Raw genomic sequence first — 25,360 nt, forward strand, 5'->3', positions numbered from 1 at the left:
CCATCGGCTAAGACTCCACGCTCGCAATGCAGGGGGCACAGGTTCCATCCCTGGTTGGGGAACTAAGATCCCGCATGCTGCACCGTGCATCCAAAAAAAGTTCGACCTCATTCATAATTAAAGAAATACAAATAAAAATGCAAATCAAAGCAATACTGACCAGATTTTTTTAAGTGATTTTTTAAAAAAACAAAACAAACCTTCATGTGGGCAAACAGGTCCCCCAGTACAGTCCTGAGAAGCCTACATTGGTAGCATATTGGTTTTGCAGAGGTATTTAGCAGTATCTCTCAACATCTGAATGCACGTTCACTTTCACCAGTGAGTCCACCATAGTTTATTCCACAGATATTCTCACTCAAGGGCAAAGGCTATTCAGCACACCACCGCTTATTACTACACACAAGAACCAGAACGTCTACTGATAGTGAACTGATTAAAGGTACTTCCCTGGTGGTCCAGTGGTTAAGACTCTGCGCTTCCTCTGCAGGGGTTGTGGGTTCAATCCCTGGTCGGACAACTAAGATCCCACATGCCGCACAGTGTGGCCAAAAAATTAAAATAAAAAAAATTTTTAAATAAAATTTTAAAAAGAACTGGTTAAAGAATGGTCATCCACACAAGTTAAAGGAGGCAGTTATTCAAAAGAGTAAGGTACAGCCATGTCAATATGAACAGATCTCCAAGGTATAATTAAGTAAGGAAAAAGAAACATTTGGTCCTGGATGAACATGTCAGTATAAACAAAAATGTATTCATACAGAAGCCAGTAAATGGAGAAAACTTTTCTATAAAGATATCCCCCAAACTGTTCACCATGACCAGTATTATACGAAGTATTATAAAAAGCAGTATTATAGGGCTTCCCTGGTGGCGCAGTGGTTGAGAGTCCGCCTGCCGATGCAGGGGACACGGGTTCGTGCCCCGGTCCGGGAAGATCCCACATGCCGCGGAGCAGCTGGGCCCATGAGCCGTGGCTGCTGAGCCTGCGCATCCGGAGCCTGTGCTCCACAACGGGAGAGGCCACAACAGTGAGAGGCCCGCGTACTACAAAAAAACAACAACAAAAAGCAGTATTTTATTTTTTCACTAATCCACCACACCCCAGCCTCAGAGTCTGAAGAGTTGCAGGAGTTTCTTTCGAGTCATTTCATGTCATCTTCTCCCTTCACCCTGCTCAACAGACCTCTGGGTCTGTCCCCCCAAATCTTTACACCACACCTTCTACTATAGTAGGAACACGATCTACTAAGCATGAATTTTTGTAGCCGTTCTGATATATCTCCTTCTTAAAACAATTATGAAAACTAAAATATCTCATTTAAACTTGGCCTCAATCTATAACTACGGCTAGGACATCTACCAAATCATTTTACCAGTTGAAAAAAAAATAGGTTCAATCATGGATAGTTAACTCTTCCCAAGTAGAACCAGACAGTCAACAGCTAAGCCTATACAGAGAACACACAAAAGAGGGTTAACATACTGTATATAAGGCTAAGTTCTGACTGAAGGGAGAAAGGAAAAAAACCTAACATTTACTAATTGCTATGTGGTAGACATTTAAAATACTTTATTTAGTTGAGCCTTACAATTCTAAGACAGTGAGAATATTACTTCATTATACAGATAAACTAGGCAACAAAGTAGGAAGTGAGTGAGGAAAAAAAAGCCATGATTTGAGACCTACATGTACTGAGCCTGGTATGAAAGTAGTGTTTCTATGTCCTAAAGAATCACATCTGAAGTTAAGAAACGTGAAGACTACCCAAATGTCCACTGATGGATGAATTGATAAATAAAATATGGTAAAGGCATACCTGGTTTTATTGTGCTTCACAAATATTGCGTTTTTTACAAATTGAAGGTTTGTGGCAACTCTGCATGGTCAGATGACGATTAGCACTTTTTAGCAATAACGTATTATTTAATTAAGGTATGTACATTGCTTTTTTAGACATAACACTACTGCACACTTAATAGAGTACACTATAGTGTAAACAACTTTATATGCACTAAAAAACCAAAAAATTCATCTGACTCACTATATTATGTTATTTGCTTTACTGTGGTGGTCTGGAACTGAACCTGCAATATCTCCAAGGTGCACCTGTATATACGTACATTAGGATATTATTCAACCTTAAAAATTCTTTTTTTTTTTTTTTTTTTTGCAGTACACGGGCCTCTCACTGTTGTGGCCTCTCCCATTGCGGAGCACAGGCTCTGGATGTGCAGGCCCAGCGGCCATGGCTCACGGGCCCAGCCGCTCCGCGACACGTGGGATCTTCCCGGACCGGGGCACAAACCCTTGTCCCCTGCATTGGCAGGCGGACTCTCAACCACTGCGCCACCACGGAAGCCCAGGAAGAAAATTCTGACACATGCTACAACATGGATGAACCTTGAAGAAGACATTATGTTAAGTGAAAAAAGTCAGACACAAAAGAACATAGTATGATTCCACTTATATGAAATACCTGAAGTAGCCAAATTCATAGAGAAAGAAAACAGAATGGTGGTTGCTTGCCACGGGCAGGGGGCAGGGGGAATGGAGTAGAGGTTCAGTTTGGGAAGATTAAAAGGTTCTGGAGATGCATGGTGGTGTAGCTTGCACAACACTGTTAACCTCTTAATGCCAATGAACTGTACGCCTAAAAATGGTTAAAATGGTAAATTTTATGCTATATATATTTTACCCCCGCCCCCCCCAATCATGATGAATCACAATTTCAAATATTCAAGTCTTTAGCAAATAAAATCTAACTTTATACTGGTCATCAGGAGTTAATGTAAAAATATTCCAGTTGCTAGAATTACTGAATTGCTCCATTAGCAAGATAAAGCAGTTGAGTCAGTAATAAATGGGATGCCACATTCCTCAGAACAAGTCTTAGGAAAAGGCCCATGAAAAATAAGCCTATTCTCTTCTGACAGAATACAGAATAATCTTGGGAAAGATGAAACAAGAAAGAGCAGTCCCCACTTCTGATAAAACCAGAGGGCAGGGCTTCCCTGGTGGCGCAGTGGTTAAGTATCCGCCTGCCAATGCAGGGGACACGGGTTCGAGCCCTGGTCCGGGAAGACCCCACAGGCCCCGGAGCAACTAAGCCCGTGCACCACAACTACTGAGCCTGCACTCCAGAGTCCGCAAGCCACAACTCCTGACCCCACGTACTACAACTACTGAGCCCGCGTGTCACAAATACTGAAGCCCACACGCCTAGAGCCTGTGCTCTGCATGCAACAAGAGAAGCCACTGCAATGAGAAGCCCGCGTGCCGCAACCAAGCGTAACCCCGGCTCACGACAACTAGAGGAAGCCCGCGCACAGCAACGAAGACCCAATGCAGCCAAATAAGTAAATAAATAAACAAAATTTATTACAAAAAAAAAACACAACCAAACACAGGAGAGCAACTAACAGCAGCCAGGTGGTGACCAGGACATTTTAAAGCTTCAGAACCCTGGAAAGGCTCAGGAATTCTGAGCTACCTCTGAAGACAGAGGAAGAAATTGGTATCAGGTGGGCAAACAGCAGTGTCTGCCACAGTTTAAAACAAAATGAAGGAAGAGCAGTATAAGCGTATTCTGAGATATAGAGGCAAACAGATGAAACTGCTAAGGATGTAAAATGGTGGTTTCTGGGAAGTGGGAATTGGGATGGGGAAAAGCAGTTCGGGGTTTTGCTCTTCTGAAAGCCTTGCGTCATTTGACCTTTAAAATTAGGTATATACATCACTTAGATTTTTTTTTTTTTAAGCTGCTTTTGAAACGGGTATGGGGGAAAAGGCAGCAAGCACTGTAGATGGGAATATAAAGTTGTACAAACTTTCCGAATGGCAGCTGGGTAATATGTTTCTAAAATATGGGAAACATTATTAGATATAACCCACATTAACAAAAGCTCCCTGGGGTAATCAATAATTTTTAGGTATGCAAAAAGACCCTGAAACCAAAAAGTTTGAGAACTGCTGCCCGGCTGCGGTAGAGGAGGAACAGGGAAAGACAAGAGGCCAGCTCAGTGAAAGCATGGTCTGAGAGGGCTCCCAAACCAAGCAGATCCATCTCTAGGGAACACACCCTGGGACCGGGGGGGGGGGCGGGGGGAGAAGAGTGTCCTTTCCTTCCTGTTCAACCACACCTAACAAATCAGCCTCTTTCCCTTTTGGTTAAGTCACTACAGTACCAATTACTATAATCCACATGGGTGGTGAGGGAGAATTGGTATAAGCCATTTTCCCTTGGCCTTTCTTTGTTGCTCTGGTTCATTCAAAAGCCTCTCCAACAGTAGTTGATATACTTCCTCACTGAATCCTCAGAACTGTCTTAAAGGCAGGTATGATGAACAACAGCCTCAGTGATCAGGTAATCTTTTTTTTTTTGCGGTACGTGGGCCTCTCACTGCTGTGGCCTCTCCCCTTGTGGAGCACAGGCTCCAGACGCGCAGGCTCAGCGGCCACAGCTCACAGGCCCAGCCGCTCCGCGGCACCCGGGATCCTCCAGGACCAGGGCACGAACCCGCATCCCCTGCATCGGCAGGCGGACTCCCAGCCACTGCGCCACCAGGGAAGCCCCAGGTAATCTTAAGTAATGTGTCCAGTCACAGACCTAGGACTTAGAAAGCAGAGACTGAATTCTCTTCTTTCTCTATAATATTCCAAAGAGTATGTTCTTCCAAAGTATGTTAAAAATAAACAAGTGTGGTGATGGCCACACAACTCTGAATATACTAAACATCATCGAATTCTACACTTTAAGTGGATGAATTGTATAGCATATGAATTATACCTCAATAAAACTGTTAAACAAAAAATGAATGAACACAAGCAATGACAGAGTTCTGAGGAGGGACACAAATTGGAGGCAAGGTTAAGTTTAGGAATCATCCCAACTTTTTGTTTTGTTTTTCGCTGCACACCTTGGGGGATCTTAGTTCCCCAACCAGAGATTGAACACAGGGCCCTGGCAGCAAGAGTGCTGAGTCCTAACCACTGGACCACAAGGGAAGTCCCAAGGAGTTGTCCCAGCTTCTAACTTTAGGCAGCAAAAGGCTCCAGAGTGATGTGTCACAGCATGTAGAGGACAAGGGAGCACACAGCGGCATTAATTAGGTAAATGAGAAGAAAAGAGGGGCAAACCAGTGCTGAAGTTAGGGCAAAGGCAACTGATTTCTCCCACTGGTGAAGAAGACAAGAAGGAGCCAACAGAAGCAAGAACTACAATCCTGCAGCCTGTGGAACAAAAACCACATTCACAGAAAGACAAGATGAAAAGGCAGAGGGCTATGCACCAGATGAAGGAACAACATAAAACCCCAGAAAAACAACTACATGAAGTGGAGATAGGCAACCTTCCAGAAAAAGAATTCAGAATAATGATAGGGAAGATGACCCAGGACCTTGGGAAAAAATGGAGGCAAAGATCGAGAAGATGCAAGAAATGTTTAACAAAGACCTAGAGGAAATAAAGAACAAACAAACAGAGATGAACAATACAATAACTGAAATGAAAACTACACTAGAAGGAATCAATAGCAGAGTAACTGAGGCAGAAGAACAGATAAGTGACCCGGAAGACAGAATGGTGGAATTCACGGCTGCGGAACAGAATAAAGAAAAAAGAATGAAAAGAAATAAAGACAGCCTAAGAGACCTCTGGGACAACATTAAATGCAACAACATGCACATCACAGAGGTCCCAGAAGGAGGAGAGAGAGAAAGGACCCAAGAAAATATTTGAAGAAATTATCTCAAAAACTTCCCTAACATGGGAAAGGAAATAGCCACCCAAGTCCAGGAAGCACAGAGAGTCCCATACAGGATAAACCGAAGGAGAAACACGCCGAGATACATAGTAATCAAATTGGCAAAAATTAAAGACAAAGAAAAATTATTGAAAGCAGCAAGGGAAAAACGACAAATAACACAAAAGGGAACTCTCATTAGGTTAACAGCTGATCTCTCAGCAGAAACGCTACAAGCCAGAAGGGAGTGGCATAATATACTTAAAGTGATGAAAGGGAAGAACCTACAGCCCAGATTACTCTACCCCGCAAGGATCTCATTCAGATTCAACTGAGAAATCAAAAGCTTTAAAGACAAGCAAAAGCTAAGAGAATTCAGCACCACCAAACCAGCCCTACAACACATGCTAAAGGAACTTCTCTAAGTGGGAAACACAAGAGAAGAAAAGGACCTACAAAAACAAACCCAAAACAATTAAGAAAATGGTCATAGGAACATACATATCGATAATTACCTTAAACGTGAATGGATAAAATGCTCCAACCAAAACACACAGGCTTGCTGAATGGATACAAAGACAAGACCCATAAATATGCTGTCTACGAGAGACCGACTTCAGACCTAGGGACACATTCAGACTGAAAATGAGGGGATGGAAAAAGATATTCCATGCAAGTGGAAATCAAAAGAAAGCTGGAGTAGCAATACTCATATCAGATAAAATAGACTTTAAAATAAAGAATGTTACAAGAGACAAGGAATGACACTACATAACGATCAAGGGATCAATCCAAGAAAAAGATATAACAATTATAAATATATATGCACCCAACATAGGAGCACCTCAATACATAAGGCAACTGCTAACACCTATAAAAGAGAAAATCGACAGTAACACAGTAATAGTGGGAGACTTTAACACCTCACTTACACCAATGGACAGATCATCCAGACAGAAAATTAATATGGAAACAGAAGCTTTAAATGAAACAACAGCCCACATGGATTTAATTGATATTTATAAGACATTCCATCCAAAAACAGTAGATTACACTTTCTTCTCGAGTGCGCACAGAACATCCTCCAGGATAGATCACACCTTGGGTCACAAATCAAGCCTCAGTAAATTTAAGAAAACTGAAATCACATCAAGCATCTTTTCTGACCACAACGCTATGAGATTAGAAATGAATTTACAGGGAAAAAAACGTAAAAAACACAAACACATGGAGACTAAATAATACATTAATAATTAACCAAGAGATCACTGAAGAAATCAAACAGGAAATCAAAAAATACCTAGAGACAAATGACAATGAAAACACAACAATCCAAAACCTGTGGGATGCAGCAAAAGCAGTTCTAAGAGGGAAGTTTATAGCTATACAAGGCTACCTCAAGAAACAAGAAAAATCTCAAATAAACAATCTAACCTTACACCTAAAGGAACTAGAGAAACAACAAACAAAACCTAAAGTTAGCAGAAGGAAAGAAATCATAAAGATCAGAGCAGAAATAAATGAAATAGAAACAAAGAAAACAATAGCAAAGATCAATAAAACTAAAAGCTGGTTCTTTGAGAAGATAAACAAAATTGATAAACCATTAGCCAGACGCATCAAGAAAAAGAGGGAGAGGACTCAAATCAATAAAATTAGAAATGAAAAAGGAGAAGCGACAACAGACACCACAGAAATACAAAGCATCCTAAGAAACTACTACAAGCAACTCTATGCCAATAAAATGGACAACCTGGAAGAAATGGACCAATTTTAAGAAAGGTATAACCTTCGAAGACCGAACCAGGAAGAAATAGAAAATATGAACAAACCAATCACAAGTAATGAAATTGAAACTGTGATTAAAAATCTTCCAACAAACAAAAGTCCAGGACCAGATGGATTCACAGGTGAATTCTATCAAAATTTAGAAAAGACCTAACACCCATCCTTCTCAAACTCTTCTAAAAAATTGCAGAGGAAGGAACACTCCCAAACTCATTCTATAAGGCCACCATCATCCTGATATCAAAACCAGACAAACATACCACAAAAAAAGAAAATTACAGACCAATATCACTGATGAATATAGATGCAAAAATCCTCAACAAAATACTAGCAAACAGAATCCAACAACACACTGAAAGGATCATATACCATAATCAAGTGGGATTTATCCCAGGGATGCAAGGATTCTTCAATATACACAAATCAATCAATGTGATACACCATATTAACAAGTTGAAGAAAACCAGATGATCATCTCAATAAATTCACAAAAAGCTTTTGACAAAATTCAACACCCATTTATGATAAAAACTCTCCAGAGGGCTTCCCCGGTGGCGCAGTGGTTGAGAGTCTGCCTGCTGATGCAGGGGACACGGGTTCGTGCCCCGGTCCGGGAGGACCCCACGAGCGGCTGGGCCCGTGAGCCACGGCCGCTGAGCCTGCACGTCCAGAGCCTGTGCTCCGCGACGGGCGGGGCCTCAGCAGTAAGAGACCCACGTACCGCAAAAAAAAAAAAAAACACCTCTCCAGAAAATGGGCATAGAGGGAACCTGCCTCAACATAATAAAGGCCATATACGACAAACCCACAGCAAACATCATTCTCAACGGTGAAAAACTGAAAGCATTTCCTCTAAGACCAGGAACAAGACAAGGATGTCCACTCTCTCCACTACTATTCAACATAGTTTTGGAAGTCCTAGCCATGGCAATCAGAGAAGAAAAAGAAATAAAAGGAATACGAATTGGAAAAGAAGTAAAACTGTCATTGTTTGCAGATGACATGATACTATACATAGAGAACCCTGAAGTTGCCACCAGAAAACTACTAGAGCTAATCAATGAATCTGGTAAAGTTACAGGATATAAAATTAATGCACAGAAATCTCTTGCATTCCTATACACTAATGATGAAAAATCTGAAAGCGAAATTAAAGAAAAATTCCCATTTACCACTGCAACAAAAAGAATAAAATACCTAGGAATAAACCTTCCTAGGGAGACAAAAGACATGTATGCAGAAAACTATAACACACTGATGAAAGTAATTATAGATGATACCAACAGATGGAGAGATATATCATGCTCTTGGATTGGAAGAATCAATGCTGTGAAAATGACTATACTACCCAAAGCAATCTACAGAATCAATGCAATCTCTATCAAATTACCAATGGAATTTTTTATGGAACTAGAACAAAAAATCTTAAAATTTGTATGGAGACACAAAAGACCCCGAATAGCCAAAGCAGTCTTGAGGGAAAAAAAACGGAGCTGGAGGAATCAGACTCCCTGACTTCAGACTATACTACAAAGCTACAGTAAGCAAGACAATATGGTACTGGCACAAAAAGAGAAACATAGATCAATGGAACAAGATAGAAAGCCCAGAGATAAACCCATGCACCTACGGTCAACTAATCTATGACAAAGGAGGCAAGGATATACAATGGAGAAAAGACAGTCTCTTCAATAAGTGGTGCTGGGAAAACTGGACAGCTACATGTAAAAGAATGAAATTAGAACACTCCCTAACACCATACACAAAAATAAACTCAAAATGGATTACAGACCTAAATGTAAGACCGGACACTATAAAACTCTTAGAAGAAACATAGGAAGAACACTCTTTGACATAAATCACAGCAAGATCATTTTTGATCCACCTCCTAGAGTAATGGAAATAAAAACAAAAATAAACAAATGGGACCTAATGCAACTTCAAAGCTTTTGCACAGCAAAGGAAACCATAAACAAGACGAAAAGACAACTCTCAGAATGGGAGAAAATATTTGCAAACCAATCAACGGACAAAGGATTAATCGCCAAAATATATAAACAGCTCATGCAGCTCAATATTAAAAAAACAAACAACCCAATCCAAAAATGGGCAGAAGACCTAAATAGACATTTCTCCAAAGAAGACATACAGATGGCCAAGAAGCACATGAAAAGTTGCTCAACATCATTAATTATAAGAGAAATGCAAATCAAAACTACAATGAGGTATCACCTCACACCAGTTAGAATGGGCATCATCAGAAAATCTACAAACAACAAATGCTGGAGAGGGTGTGGAGAAAAGGGAACCCTCTTGCACTGCTGGTGGGAATGTAAACTGATACAGCCACTATGGAGAACAGTATGCAGGTTCCTTAAAAAACTAAAAATAGAATTACCATATGATCCAGCAATCCCACTACTGGGCATATACCCAGAGAAAGCCATAATTCAAAAAGACACATGCACCCCAATGTTCACTGCAGCACTATTTACGATAGCCAGGTCATGGAAGCAACCCAAATGCCCATCGACAGATGAATGGATAAAGATGTGGTACATATATACAATGGAATATAAGCCATAAAAAGGAATGAAACTGGGTCATTTGTTGAGACGTGAATGGATCTAGAGACTGTCATACAGAGTGACGTAAGTCAGAAAAAGAAAACAAATATCGTATATTAACGCATCTATGTGGAACCTAGAAAAATGGTACAGATGAACCAGTTTGCAGGGCGGAAATTGAGACACAGATGTAGAGGACAAACGTATGGACACCAAGGGGGGAAAGCTGCGGGGGGGGGGGGCGTGGGGGTGGTGGTGGGATGAATTGGGCCATTGGGATTGACATGTATACACTGATGTGTATAAAATGGATGACTAATAAGAACCTGCTGTATAAAAAAATAAATAAAATTAAATTTAAAAATTTTTTTTAAAAAGGAGCCAACAGGTCTGGAAAAGGCCCTGTCAGAATGCAGCTTCTCTGGCTGCACGCTCTCTCCAGCAGGGGTTTGTGCTACTATCTCTAGTGGTTGGTGCTAACATCTATCTTAGACTGTGCACATCGTTTGCCTTTTAATCCAAGGATAATGGCACTCGATTTCACATTTAACTTCTATGGCCATTTCTTTTATTAAAAGGAAGGGTGCTGGACTCCATAATTTGCAAAATCACTTCTAGCTCTAAAACTGTAGTTCAGTGATGAGCAGCAATCTGAGAGATACCTGTATTAGCCTGAACACCTATCTAGGTGGCAAAAGGATCAGAAAATAAGATGTTAATTCCCAAAGCTACTGAAATGTGCTTGGGCCTGATCTACTTTGCAGAAGGGCAGGGGCCAGGCCACACATTTAGCATCTTCAAGCCACAGACTCCTGAGATGTAAAATGGTCCTCTACTTTTTACAGGTTACGTAAATGCAACACCCCTGTTCCAATTTTATGAAGTCATCCTTCGCCAGCTCCACACGGACCAATCATGATGCACCTTTGAAACATCAAACCTTCTCTTTTTCTTGTCCTATTTAACCCAACCACTTCAGCTCTTTGTTAACACTGTGCTATGCAGACTTTGAGAGGTTAAAAAAAGGGTCTCTAAACCCTCTACCTTTTAGTTCATCCAAACTACACTTGGAGGTGCCTTTGCAGGGAGTCAAAAGCACACTTCCTAAATCAAATATCTTAAGGTCAACCTGGGGCCTAAGGCAATGAAACAAAAGCTATAAGGCTCAAAACTCCCTGGGTTCCTGGATTACAATAGCTTTCCTATACCCCCAATGACCTAACCGCACCCTTTGTAACTTGATTTCATTCAGCAAAAACTATTACTCATTTTACCTATCACCAAGTTTTACTCACATTCAACGAAGAGCACATTTTTATTTACCATCCTCAAGAAATGTGTTTAGAGAGCACAAGAGACATGGAATATGGCTAATGGCTTTGGAGCCCAGAGACCCCGGCCTTTGAATATACCACTTACTACCTCGTGTGTTGCCATAGGGAGGTCAACCTCTCAGTTTCCTGATCTGTAAACTAGAGATGCACAGTACCTACCTCCTAGAGTAGTAAGATAAGCTGTAATGAATATATATTGCTACCATGCAGCAGAACTGTTTATAATATGTGAATAAGGATGCATTTGCAAATTATGCATTCTCACTTTTAAATATGACCCACATGTCAATCTAAAACATCCTTGGGACTTCCCTGGTGGTCCAGTGGGTAATACTCCACACTCCCAATGCTGGGGGCCCGGGTTCGATCCCTGGTTGGGGAACTAGATCCCGCATGCATGCCGCAATTTAAAGTCCACATGCCACAACTAAGACCTAGCGCAGCATAAATAAATAAGTTTAAAAAATGAAACATCCTTAACGAAACGTGCTTCGAAGCTACTGGCACATCTTCCTCAACAAACCATTCTACTTTGACCTGAGTAGGGAAAGAAGAAAAATGAACAAGTGGTAGTTTAGCAATATTACTCGTGGCAGACTACAGAGTAGGAAGTGGGGGTAATGGGGGTCGTCCTGGGGACATTTTGGAAATGGAACACAGAATGCAAACCAGCACCCTGAGCAATAAATGTTAATAAAATTATGTTGCCAGCACAACAGGACAACAATGGTCATTTTATATATCTTTTCCTTCAAGTAATAAAATTTAAGTAGTTGTAAGTCCCAAGAGAATTTCAACTAGGAAATAAATTGAATCATAAAAACATACTCAAGGTTCAAACCCTTAAAGGGTCACCTAACCTATTTTATCCTCTTCTAGAAATGCCCCACTTGGCAAAATTTTAAACATAGCTAATTCTCAATGTTGATGAATACTATATTAAACTTGTATACCACTTTACACACTTTAAATACTGTCACATCCATTACATTAACTAAAAGTTACTGATGATCGTGTTAGAACCAAACAAAAAGTAATTGGGAAGAAGGGGGTGGGGGGGAAGAGGCAAAGGGATTTCTTTGGGATATTAGGTTAAAAAAGTGGAAACTGTAATCGTGTTAGAACCAAACAAAAAGTAATTGGGAAGAAGGGGGTGGGGGGAAGAGGCAAAGGGATTTCTTTGGGATATTAGGTTAGAAAAGCGGAAACTGTCCATGCAGTAGGGTACATCAGTTGCGTTATCAATTACACGATTATATACCAGCTCTAGGCCAACTTCACCAACTCTGAGCTGTGTTATTTAATTTGAGCAAGATTTGCTGTTGTTTTGACTGAGCTTCAGATGCCTTATCTACATACCTAGGGATACCACCTATTCTGCAGAGGTAAGGAAGATATCAGAATGCAAGCACATTTTAAGTGCTGAGCACAATGCAGGAAACAGTGAGAACTCGAATTCCTTTCCTTTGAAATACAACTCTCTGCAAAGTGCAAAACCTGAACAGCATATCTACTGAAAGGAAAACTATTAGAGTGACTCCTTCTGTGAAGAATCCCACACAAAGGGAAATCACATGTGACCTGTTTTATGGAATCTGGATTTGGTATATACACTCCTAAATAAAATTTCTCTAGTCAAGACCGATATAAATGACACAAAATAACATATACAACACCTTCCAGTAATGTAATAAATAACTGTGGCATATTACGATCTATGAATGTGGTACTGCTAGAGGGATGTGCTGTATCTGGTCTGCTCTCATTACTGCTTTGCCCGTTTGGTTCTCCATGAAAATAAAATTTGCCAAAGTTTGCTGATAGAATTAGATGACAATGTCGTAAAGAGAAGATCACTTTGATTCTTATTACTTAATCTCTGTGCTAGAAGAGTGGAAATTCATCAAGTCCGCAAATGAGGAGAAAAACAAGACAACGAAATGGCTTCTTCCTACCCCATACTCTCGCCCCACCCTGACCTGATTTCTCCTCGTTAAGTCTATCACTGAGAGATTCTGGGAAGAGTGAAGGACACAAAGGTTGGAAAATAGATTTACAGAATAACACCCTAAAAGCAAGAGAAACGGATCTTTCATATATGCTAGCCTCCCCACCAAGTAAAATTCTACATGCCCGGCACTGGGCTGAACGCGTCACATCAACTTTTTTTTTTTTTTTAATTTTATTTTTACTTATGTATTTTCGGCTGTGTTGGGTCTTCGTTGCGGTGTACAGGCTTCTCATTGCGGTGGCTTCTCTTGCGGAGCATGGGCTCTAGGCACGTGGGCTCAGTAGTTGTGGTGCACAGGCTTAGTTGCTCCGGGGCATGTGGGATCTTCCCGTGTCCCCTGCATTGGCAGGCGGGTTCTTAACCACTGCGCCACCAGGGAAGCCCTCAACTCTCATACTTCACAACAGTCCTATGCAGTAGGGATTAGCATCATCGCCACTTTACAGATGATGCAACTGAGGCTTAGAAAGATTGCGAAACCTGCCCAAGGTTGCACAGCTAATAGGTGGCAAGAGCCACGGGTCTTGACTCCAAATCCATACTATTTGCCCACTACCACCCTACTTATTACTGTAGTGTAGATGAAAGGGTACTTTCCACACTCGGCTTCACCCCTTGGGCAAATCACTTGACCTTGCTGAGCAATCTGTCATCTATAAATGAGGACAATGACAGTTGCCCAGCCTTCTCCACAGCACCTGAGTGATGCTGAAAAACTTAATATATGTGCAAAAATATGCTATAAAAACTATAAGGCAACATGTAAATGTAACATTTCATTAATTTGAGCATACATTCCATATATCTTTATCCTTCCTATCTGACCTGAAAATAAGTTTTTAAGAGTAGTTAAATAATTTTTAACACTCCAAAGCAAAAATCTAGAGGGAAAAATATCAACCTTAGACATTCTGGAAAAGGCAAAACTATAGAGACAATAAAAAGATCAGTGGTGGCCAGTGGTTTGGGGGAAGAGAGGAAGGGATGGAGGTTCTTAGGGCAGTGAAACTGTTCTGTATGATATCGTAATGGTGGACACATGTCATTATACATTTGTTAAAACTCTTAGAATATACAGCACCAAGAATGAAACCTAATGTAAACTATGGACTTCAGTTAATAAGAATGTATCAATATTGGCTCACCAATTGTAACAAATGTACCACAATACTGCAAGATATAAATAATAGGGGAAAGGGGTGTGGTGTGAGGGGATAAATGGGAACTCTGCAATTTATGTTCAATTTTTTGGTAAACCTAAAACTGCTCAAAAAATAGTCTATTCGTTTTTTGAAAACTCAACCTTATAAAACAAATTCTAGTAAAAATACAAACAAACAAAAAAAAACCCCACAAATTCTACACACGGATTTAGGAAGTACTATGAAGGAGCTTGGTGTTCTAAAAAATGCCTGGAATACTTGACAAAGTAATATCCCATCTTTTTAGACCAGTGCTGTCCAATAGAACTTTATGCAATGTGCAATGATGGAAATATTCTAGATCTGCTCTAACACAGTAGCCGCTAGTCACATTGGCTACTGAACACTTGCAATGTGGCTAGTATACTGAGGAAGGGAATTTTTAATTTTACTTAATTTTAATTAACACTTAAATAGCCACAGGCGCCTAGTGGCTATCACATCAGACAGCAGTTTTAGACAATTCAAGAGACTCTTAGAAATGTACTGTAATGTTAAAAGAAAAAAGTCACCTTAAGAGACCATCCAAATAGCAGTAGTTATGAAACAATGCCACAATTACCTGAGGTCAAGAGTGACTAGATGGTTAAGACAAACAGGAAGCAACAAAGCCCATCTCCAACTGTTTCTCACTTTTAAGTCCCATAATGTAACCCAAAAGTGACAAAACGGTCACTGTTCCTTTAATTCCTTCAATATTTTCAAAACAACTCAATTAGTTAAACAGCATTTCTGCTTCCTGAAAAATAGGGCTGAGATCAAGTTAGAATTACGAATATATTTTCAAGCTAGTGGCCCAGAGGAAATAAAAAACGAGGGGTCCAAAGAAAATAACTTAAAAAGTGACTTCTGCAAACACAAGATATTCACCCAATTTTTTAAAACGAAAATTCAGAAACTAATATTTAGCCATGTATTTCAATTCCACTTCATAGTCAATTGTAAATCAAAAGGAAAAAAGATGCCCAGAAAAGCCTGAGCAAAGAAGAATGGTGCCTGAGTAAGTAAACAAAACTGAGACAGTACAGACACACCTGACTACTCTTATCCAGCTGTTAACCAGAGAACTGCGTCAAAGGGTCATTACCTCTTCGTCGTTTAAAATGCTAGTTGATTAAACGTCAGTTCCTAGTGCTGACTTTTTATCCTTAGGCTAGGGGCATAAAAAGGAACTCATATCCTCAACTGCACTGGCTTTTTATCGGAGTCCTCCCCTGGGGGGCCTATGAAATCAAACCCTGAGATTGGCTCCCCACCCTCAGGGAATAAGTGAGGTGTCCAAAGTGACAGTGTTGAATCCCTAGAGTTCCGTTCGGTCCACAGCTTCTTTTTCAGTCCTTCAAGTACTGGATCTTTCTTTTAGAGTACAAAGAGAGGGAGAGAAAGACAGGTAATTGAGAAGCAGTAACACGCTCATGAAGACAGACGTGAAAACACCTGACCTTAGAAACAGGCCTCGAAAAGCTAATTCTTGACACTCTGCGCAGAGGTAAAGCGAACCTTTGTTCTTTTTTTTTCAAGTTCACGAGTCGCATTAGAAAAATATTATTTCGTAATTTCCAACAGGGGTGATCTTTATGAGTATTCAAACGCATAATTAAGTGACATTAAACAGCCCCGAGTGATCAAGCACGAAGTCCAACAACTTGAATGTTTCAATCTGTTCAAACGCAAGGAACGAGACGGGTTTCCACCTTTCCAGTCCTTTTCCCCGCACCTCTCTCTTCCTGGGCCCTGAAAGCCCTGTATCCCGTTTGTTGTGCAATTTTTTTCGAACTCCACCCACTGACTCCAGAACAAGTGGAATTCTCCCATTCTGAAGGTCGGGATTTTCCTCCAGAAAGGGAGGGAGACACTGAAAACTCCTTGACGTGAGTCAAATAAGGCAAGGGGAACAGTCCAGCCCGACTCCCAGATTAAGAGAGACCAAAGGCCAAGCTGGGGGAGGCGCTCAAGTTTCCGCTCACCAAGGTGGGGGGGGAGAAAGAAAGAAAAGGGGCAGAAATAAAGAGCGAGAAGGGGAAGCAGGGAGGGCTGGATTGGGAAGACCGGTTATCCGCGATGCTGCTCCCAAATGTGCGGGACCCAGGTCCTCCAGCATCTTCTCCCCACGTGCAGCCAAGCCCGTGGCGCCCACAGAGCAGCCGCTGGGCCTGGGTCCCGGGGGCCGAGAGGCCCGGCTCGCCAGCCCGCGCAGTGGCGGGGAGCGCAGGGGGGCGGGGGAAGGGGGGCGCAGCGCAGCCCCGGCTCCCGCGCGGTTATCTTACTGCGCAACAGCCTCGCCCGCGCCGCCCGGGCGCACCCAGCAGCGCGCCCCGCGCACCTGCCCGGCGCGAGGAGGGTGAGCCAGCGACCCCTGGCAGCCCAAACGGCGGTGCCCAGCGCTAGGAGCACTGGAAGCACGCGGAGGGCGGGGGCTGGGAGAGGGAACACCTGGCGCCCGGGGCCCCGCGGCGCCGGCCGCACGTGGCTGTCACACCTGGCGCGCCCCCGCCAAGCACCCCTTCCCCCTCCCACTCGGCTGCGCCCCCTGCCCTCACTCCCGCCCCCGCCTCAATCCCCAACCGTCGCCCCCTCCCACCCCATCCACCCCGGTTCCACTCCCCTCACCTGCTCCCACCGTCGTCACCCTGGGAGCGAAGAGGGCCGATGATCGTCCCGTGGCTAAAGGTAACCCGGGACAGTGAAGAGGTGCACCCCGAAACAGCTAGCCCCAGCATTCCCCGGGCCCAGCAACAACGCAGGCACCCCCCAGACTGACCTTCTGCCGCGGGCTGCGTCGCCGTCCGCCCCGTCCGGCCTCAACTGCCTCCTCGGCGCCGCCGCCTCTTCCCCGCGAAGCCTCCTCTACCCGCGTCGCCATGAGGTGACGGCAGCAGCCAAACAAGCAGCCCGACAAGGGGCACGGAACCTCGCAGGGCCTCGCGCCCCACCCCTGAACCCCCCAGCCAATTGCCGCATGCAAGGCTCCCCACGTGACCGGAGGAGGTTGGCCCCTGAGGGGACGGAGCGGAATGGGGGTGGGGAGCATTGAAGCCGGGGCTGGGCTACTGCAGGGCCGAAGGGCGAACAGAGGCCGCGCGAGCCTGCGCGAACGAGGAAAGGGACTCTGGAGCGGACTACAAGTCCCAGCAGGCTGCGCGGCCACGGCTCGCAGACCCGGATCAGGATTGGAGCGTAATGCGGCGTTCTGAAATGGGGGAAGAGTATCCACTGTGCTGCGCGTGCAGCCTCCTGGGATTTGTAGTTTTCTAGGGTCGATGTACCAGTACCGGAAGGTACTCCTTATCATCCTGCGGGAAAAGTTCAGAAATAGTTCAGTGTTTGGGAGGGAGCGAGGTCGGGGACACATTGTTCTGCTTTTGTTTTGGTTGCTCTTCTTCGGAACAGAGCCCGAATGATTGGGGGATGAGGAGAAATACTTCGTGACTTTCAAGGCGGGAGAGTTGTAATGGCTTTCAGAATTTGAGGTTTCTGGCTCGACACCTGTCCCGAGTCCTGCCCCTCCACCAGAGCTCTCAGCACGGTTTAGCGGTCCCGAGCTCCTGCGGGGTGGGGGCTGCGTCATATTCACCTTGGCTGAACCGCCCGGGCTTCTAGCACAGTTCTCCTCCCTTAGTTGGCGCTAAATACACATTGAACGTACTGGCTTCCTCCGCCAGTTGTTTCGTTACTGAAATTTTTTAACAAACTCGGTTTGCTGAATCGATTTTTTTTCTTGACGAGATTAGGGCGGGGATGGATTTTTTTCTCAGGCATACTCCCTATTTACATCTGATGGAACCAGATCTCCAATGACCGAGCTTCTGTTAGTCACAGAGCGTCATGAAATCCTGACATGTTGCCTTAAATAACTCATTATGAAAATTTGTGTAAATCCTATGTCATTTTTTATGAGAGAATACTAAGTAGTGGTGTCAGGCGCCAAAAATTTAATAACTTACGTGAGAGTAAATTTCAATATTGGGGAAATTCCTTCTATTAATTTTAATTATTTCTGTAAATTTGGGGAAAGTACCATTATTTTATTTCACAGGCAGAACACCTCAGTCCAGCTATGAGATTTCAAAACTAGAGCAGCAGATAATGAACCCATACCTAGACACTATATAAAGCTGATGGCCTCGGCCACTATTCCTCACCTTCTTAAAGGCAAAAGTCCCAGTGAGATGCAGAAAAAATCTATCGGTAATGCTGCCTCTAACCCGCCCGGGGAATTGAGTATTAAAATGCACCATAGTTAAATTATGGTACAAGAGAACACCATGCAGCTACTAAAAATGATAAACATTTTTTAAATTGACCTAGAAAATATACATAGCACAGTGAGCTTAAAAAAAAATCCATTTTCATAGAATTGCCTGTAGGTTTATAAAGAGATGTTTAGAAGGACATTAACCAAAGTGTTAATAATGTTTTTCCCTGGGAGATGAAACTTGGGAGTATTTTTACTTCATGATTTTCTGTATTGTTTGAGTATAAGTATGCATGGAATTAAAAAAAATAGTTATCTTTATTAAGAAAACAAAAGGACTATGCAAGTGACCTCAAGTCTTAAGAGAAATGAAAAATTGTTAATTGTATTTGTTTTATTTATATACATTCTTATTTCAAAGGGATTTGGAAGGCTGTAAACATATACACGATATGCCACGACATACATATGTGTGTGTGTAGATATATAGATATATGTCATATCATTCTTTTATATACAAATAGAGAGGGAGAGAGAGAGAGAGAGAGAGAGAGAAATGGCAAGAAAGTGAAAGTGAAAGAAGGATCAGGAAAAATAAGAAGTCATGGGTGAGTTGATTCCATAAAACGCAAGCCTTGAGGTTCTTGTCCACAAGCTGGACATGAGCCAAATTTTTATTTTGAGCTTCTTGACAGCTGGGAAAAGAGGAAAACACAATTTACAGAGTGATTCACAACATAACAAAATAAAAACAAACCGGGTGCTCAAGAGAAACGTAGCTATTACTGCTCCCGCGAGAAATATGAATTTCAGAGGTCTGCTTCTTACAACGTCTTTAATAGAGGGGATGGTGTTTTTTTAAATCTGTCCACAAGTTCTTTGATGCTCCTCCCTTCAAAAGGTGGAGTCTGATTCCCCTATTCTTGCAAGTGGGCCAGGCTTAGTGATCCGTTTCTAAGGAAAACAGCTTAGCAGAAGGGAGAGAGAAAGAATAGCTTCTGGCTGGCTCTCTGGGTCTCAGATCACTCTCTTCTTCCTCAGGTCAAACTAACCTGATTTTTGATAGACCCATTCTCTGTTTAAATGCCTTCAAAGAGGTTACTCTCCAGCCTTAACCCAAGGCTCTATAAAGCACTGTACTTATCTCAGCTGGGATCCATTATTGGGGTTATGTTTTAAGTCTTCAAGAGCTAACATTTCTTTTTTTTTTTCCCCAATATATTTGTATTTGGCTGCGCCAGGTCTCAGTTGCAGCATGCGGGATCTTCGTTGCGGCATGCATGCAGGATCTAGTTCCCTGACCAAGGATCGAACCCGGGCCCCCTGCATTGAGAGCACGGAGTCGTAACCACTGGACCACCAGGGAAGTCCCAAGAGCTATCATTTCTTTATTTCCAAATCTTTAATAGGCATCCCATGATCTATCTGCATTAATTATTCTCACGTTTTGCTCAAGGACTTACGGTCTCTGTTAAGAACTCTACCTGCCAGAAAGGTGAACGTCACAAGAAAAACAGCTCGTCGCCAGTAGGGGGTATTCTCCCCACTTCCTCCCTAAAGGCTATGCATGTACCTGAATATGGGCCCACTTATTCAGATGCTTAGTAAACAGCCAGGAGCCTGAGGCAGAAAGTTCTTAAGAGCAGTAAGCTCAGTGATGCCCCCAGCTCTCTGTCCTGTTAAGAGGCCAACTTGCCTCTATTACAGAGGCAGGATTCTGTTGGCCTTATGGCCACAGGGAACTGGAACCCTCAGAGTTCATAGCTGGACACAGGGCTATTTAGAGGTTTGGCCTGTAGTATTACCCCTTAGGGAGCAGGCTTCAGATTGCTAGGTTCTCATACCCTGTCAATGCAACGGTGAAGAGACTCAAATTTTAAGCAATGCACATCTTGAATATTACTAATTTCACCGCTGTGAGCCCATTTCTGACACCCATCATACTGGCTAACAAGCTACTACTTTCACCAATGAAAACCCATTTCTAACTTTCATTTTGCTACTTAGCAAAGCCTCTGCTATTGATTGAGCTATGGCTAACAGAAGCATTTGTAGTAGCTAGAATCTGGAATACAGACTCCCTGATTAATATAGCCGACTACCCCTCCCCTGGTGTGTGACGTCCTGATTGCGGTCATTGCTAGCCCTTAATTTTACACAACACACACACACACACACACAAACACACACACACACATACACACAGAGGCTACTACTACGACTACTACACGGTCTTTGCTGGCAGTAAATTAACAGACCCCATCATACCGTATAATATGATCAAAGGTACTGACAAATCTCAAGAAGCAGTGTGTCTCATCAGAAGAGTGGAAACCTAGAAAAGGGAGAGTCAGGGAGGCCAGGCTGACTGGCCCATCCAAGCAATGTTTGGGAGAGAGAGAATCCTGGTCAAAACAGAGAACTTCACAAATAATGGCCCCGGGCTTCCCTAGTGGCGCAGGGGTTAAGAATCCGCCTGCCAATGCAGGGGACACGGGTTCGAGCCCTGGTCCAGGAAGATCCCACATGCCGTGGAGCAACTAAGCCCGTGCGCCACAACTACTGAGCCCACTTGACACAACTACTGAAGCCCACGCGCCTAGAGCCTGTGCTCCGCAACGAGAGAAGCCATCGCAATGAGAAGGCCGCGCACTGCAACGAAGAGTAGCCCCAGCTCCCTGCAACTAGAGAAAGTCCATGCGCAGCAACGAAGACCCAACGCAGCCAAAAATAAATTAAATAAGTAATTTTTTTTAAAAAAGCCAATTGAAATGTAAAATAATTTTTTTAAAAAAAGAAATAATGACCCCATTTCCAAGGCTATCCTTAGTGTGGGGACGGAGGCTCCAGCATGCTAATCTAATGCCTTTGAACAGGAGACTTGTTTTGATTTCTTACTCACCAAAAAACCTTCCCATTAGAATCTGTCTCCCTATGTGGGTCTGACTCTGGAGAGGGAATGTTGATGTGTGTAGTCGACTAAAAAAAAAAAAAAGCACAACCTAATTGTGGGATCTCAGTTCCCCGACCAGGGATGGAATGCCGGGCCCTGTCAGTGAAAGCCCAGAATCCTAACCACTAGGCCACCAGGGAACTCCTGAGAATTATGTTTTATTCAGCGAACTTACTGAGGACTTGAGCCTGGGATACAGCCTCTCAGTTAGCTCTGAGAGACTGCTCCAAAGTGTAAGGAACGAGGGACTTCCCTGGTGGTCCTGCGGTTAGGACTCCATGATTCCACTGCAGGGGGCACCGGTTTCATCCCTGGTCAGGGAACTAAGATCCCACAAGCCGAGCAGTGTGGCCAAAAAAAAATTTTTTTATTTAAATAAATAAATAAAATAGGTAAGGGAAGAGCCAGGATATATGAGTATTTTGCTGAGAAAAAAAAACATGTAGTCAACCATCAGAACATCAAAAGATTACTGCTAATCACAAAAACAGCCATCTCAAGTTAATGATTTTGGTATGGGAAGATGCAAGAGTCTGGGCTCATTGAAATCATTCCTTTGATATGCACCTTAACTATCTAGGGCCACTATCCTGTTTTTCTCTATCCTGAATCCACTCAGGGCTCACCCTCAAGGGCGGCTACAGTGAATGGTGGCTTTATGGCCACAACATCCTTTGTTTACTGAAATGCAGGCGACATTCTCTGTCCACAGTGTATACTTGTATTCAGTGAGATGCTTCCACTGCCCATTATTAATAAAGGGACATTTTGACTTTGTAAATCGGGACTGAGAGCCATATTCTGGAGACAGTGCCTTCTGGGAGTGTGTTCAGAAGCCCCTTAGGGGGCCGGAATATTTTGGGTACTCCTGTTTTGCATCTCTAGCATGCTGTACTTCCCATACCAGGCCAGTCCCACACTTCAGTGTAAGGGCTTGTTTTTATTTTTATTTTTTTTTATTTTTCATTTTTTGCGGTACGCGGGCGTCTTACTGTTGTGGCCTCTCCCATTGCGGAGCACAGGCTCCGGACGCGCAGGCTCAGCGGCCACAGCTCACGGGCCAGCCGCTCCGCAGCATTTAGGATCTTCCCAGACCTGGGCACGAACCCCTGTCCCCTGCATTGGCAGGCGGACTCTCAACCACTGCGCCACCAGGGAAGCCCTTTATTTTTATTTTTTCATGTTTTTTTTTGGCTTGCTGAATCTCAGGTCCCCTACCAGAAATTGAACCCAGGCCCCGGCAGTGAAAGCATGGAATCCTAACCACTAGGCCACCAGGGAACTCCCTTGAGTTGTTTCTTTTTAGGGCTTGTTGAATGGACTTCTGCAGCTAGGTGGTAAATGAAGTGAGGACAGGGGCCGTGCCCATGGAACTTCTATATTCTCAGCACTCAGCAGAAGGCCAGGCTCGGAGAAAGCTCTCAATACATACGTTTTGAGAAAAAGAGACTCTGAATAGCAAAAGTACACTGGCCACTCAATTTTCCGGATCTATACAGATGAGGGCCAAACCTCCAATTCCCCAAGGTGATATCCCTTCTCACAACCTCTTGGAGAGTGCCCTAGTGGCAACATCCCGCTGCCACACTGAGAAGACCTCAGGCAGCCACGGGACCAAGATCATCCCAGGGTAAACTTAGTGGCAATAGAAAGTTCATTCATCAGTTGAACATTTACTGAGCACCTACTACATTCTGAGCACTTAATTAGACACCAGGCATACCACGATTTAGAATAAGGGCTCTCAGGCCAACACTGCCAGTGATACAAATAACAAACAGTAACATAATTCATCTGTAATGATCTATATGGGAGTAGAATCTACAAAAGAGTGGATATATGTATATGTATAACTGACTCACTGTACAGCAGAAACTGACACAACATTGTAAATCAACTATACTCCAATAAAAAAATTTTTAAAAAACAGTAACAAAATTCCGAAGATAAAGGTATTGCAAAGTAACAGCTTAAGTGTAATTTTCTACTGGTGGTAGGGAAGCTTAAGGAAGGTTTAAAGTGACATCTGAGCCGTATCTTGAAGTGTCAAAAGGAGTTAAACCACGCTAGTTTGACTTGTCTACCTTGGAGAATTTTCAGAGAAAGAAAAGCTCCTACTAACCTTTAAAGTAGCCAAGGGTATTATTTCAACAAAAGAGTTCCATTTCATGTTTGTTGCATGCTCTTGGGGTTGTAGGTAGTGAAAAGGAGTATTTGCCTTTTCATAGAACAGAGAGCTTATTGTTTAATTCGATTACCCAATACCATCCTTCTATGCACACCCTGATTTTAGTCCTTATAAGAATTTGGCCAATTTCAGCATTTGCTATACACTTCCACATTTCTGGCAGATACTGTAAGATTTAAAAAATGATTATACCTTATACCTACCTTGCTCAGGCATACTGATGGCAGGCTGTAGAATGTACAGTTAGATTGGCAAACACTGGGGTGTCAGTTCCAGCAGGAAGAGGATACTTCAAATAAAAACTCTTGTCATATAAGGAATGTTGGGAGAGAGTACATGCATTTCAAAAATTCAAATACATATATTGCATATACAGGCTTCATGAATTTTGTTCTGATTTATTTCTACAAGTCTCGGCCAGAATTACAGACTTGCAAGGAAGTGGAAACTATATGTATAAAGAGAGTGGTAAAGAAAAATACAAAATACTTGTGGGGTTAGGCACTGTTGAAAATCTCTATATAGGACATTGGTTCAAGATGGCGGAGTAGAAGGATGTGCTCTCTTGCAAGAGCACCTGAATCACAAATAACTGCTGAACAATCATCGACAGGAAGACACTACAACTCATCAAAAAAGATACCCCAGGGCTTCCCTGGTGGCGCAGTGGTTGAGAGTCCGCCTGCCGATGCAGGGGACACGGGTTGGTGCCCCAGTCCAGGAGGGTCCCACATGCCGCCAAGCGGCTGGGCCCGTGAGCCATGGCCAATGGGCCTGCGCGTCCAAAGCCTGTGCTCCGCAATGGGAGAGGCCACAGCAGTGAGAGGCCCGCGTACCGCAAAAAAAAAAAAAAAAAAAAAAAAAAAAGAATGGGGTACTTCCCTGGCGGTCCAGTGGTTAAGACTTCACCTTCCAATGCAGGGGGAATGGGTTCGATCCCTGGTCGGGGAGCTGAGATCCCACATGCTTCACGGCCAAAAAAGCAAAACATAAAACAGAAGCAGTATTGTAACAAATTCAATAAACACTTTAAAAATGGTCAACATCAAAAAAAATCATTATAATATAAAGATTGGTTAACCCATGTATTGGAGAGCTGAAAAGGCAAAAAGGGAACCACCTTAAGGTAGCAATTGCTAGAAACAGCTCTGGCTCCTAGAACTGGAGGGAAAAACGGAGAGACGTTGTTATTATTAAGACTGACAAAAACAACAGGGATTTACTGTAGAGCACAGGGAGCTATATTCAATATTTTGAATTCATGGTAATAAACCATAATGGAAAAGAATCGGAATAAAAGAATTTAGATATATACATATATATGTATAACCGAATCATTTTGCTGTACACCTGAGACTAACACAATATTGTAAATCA

General features: G+C 42.9%; 1 protein-coding gene across 1 annotated transcript in view; it reads right to left on the reverse strand.

The window, feature by feature from the left end:
• Positions 1 to 17,562, reverse strand: part of TXLNG (taxilin gamma) — a 53,418-nt gene extending 35,856 nt beyond the window's left edge. Inside the window, exon 1 of the mRNA XM_022562676.3 lies at positions 17,409 to 17,562. Coding sequence (XP_022418384.1) covers positions 17,409 to 17,510 — 102 coding nt within the window. The 5' untranslated portion in view covers positions 17,511 to 17,562. The remainder of the gene's footprint in view (positions 1 to 17,408) is intronic.
• Positions 17,563 to 25,360: the final 7,798 nt, after the last annotated feature.

The sequence above is a fragment of the Delphinapterus leucas genome, chromosome X (assembly GCF_059928025.1).
Source record: "Delphinapterus leucas isolate spDelLeu-1000000601 "Yukka" chromosome X, BTC_Dleu_Yukka2, whole genome shotgun sequence".
Classification (NCBI taxonomy): domain Eukaryota; kingdom Metazoa; phylum Chordata; class Mammalia; order Artiodactyla; family Monodontidae; genus Delphinapterus; species Delphinapterus leucas.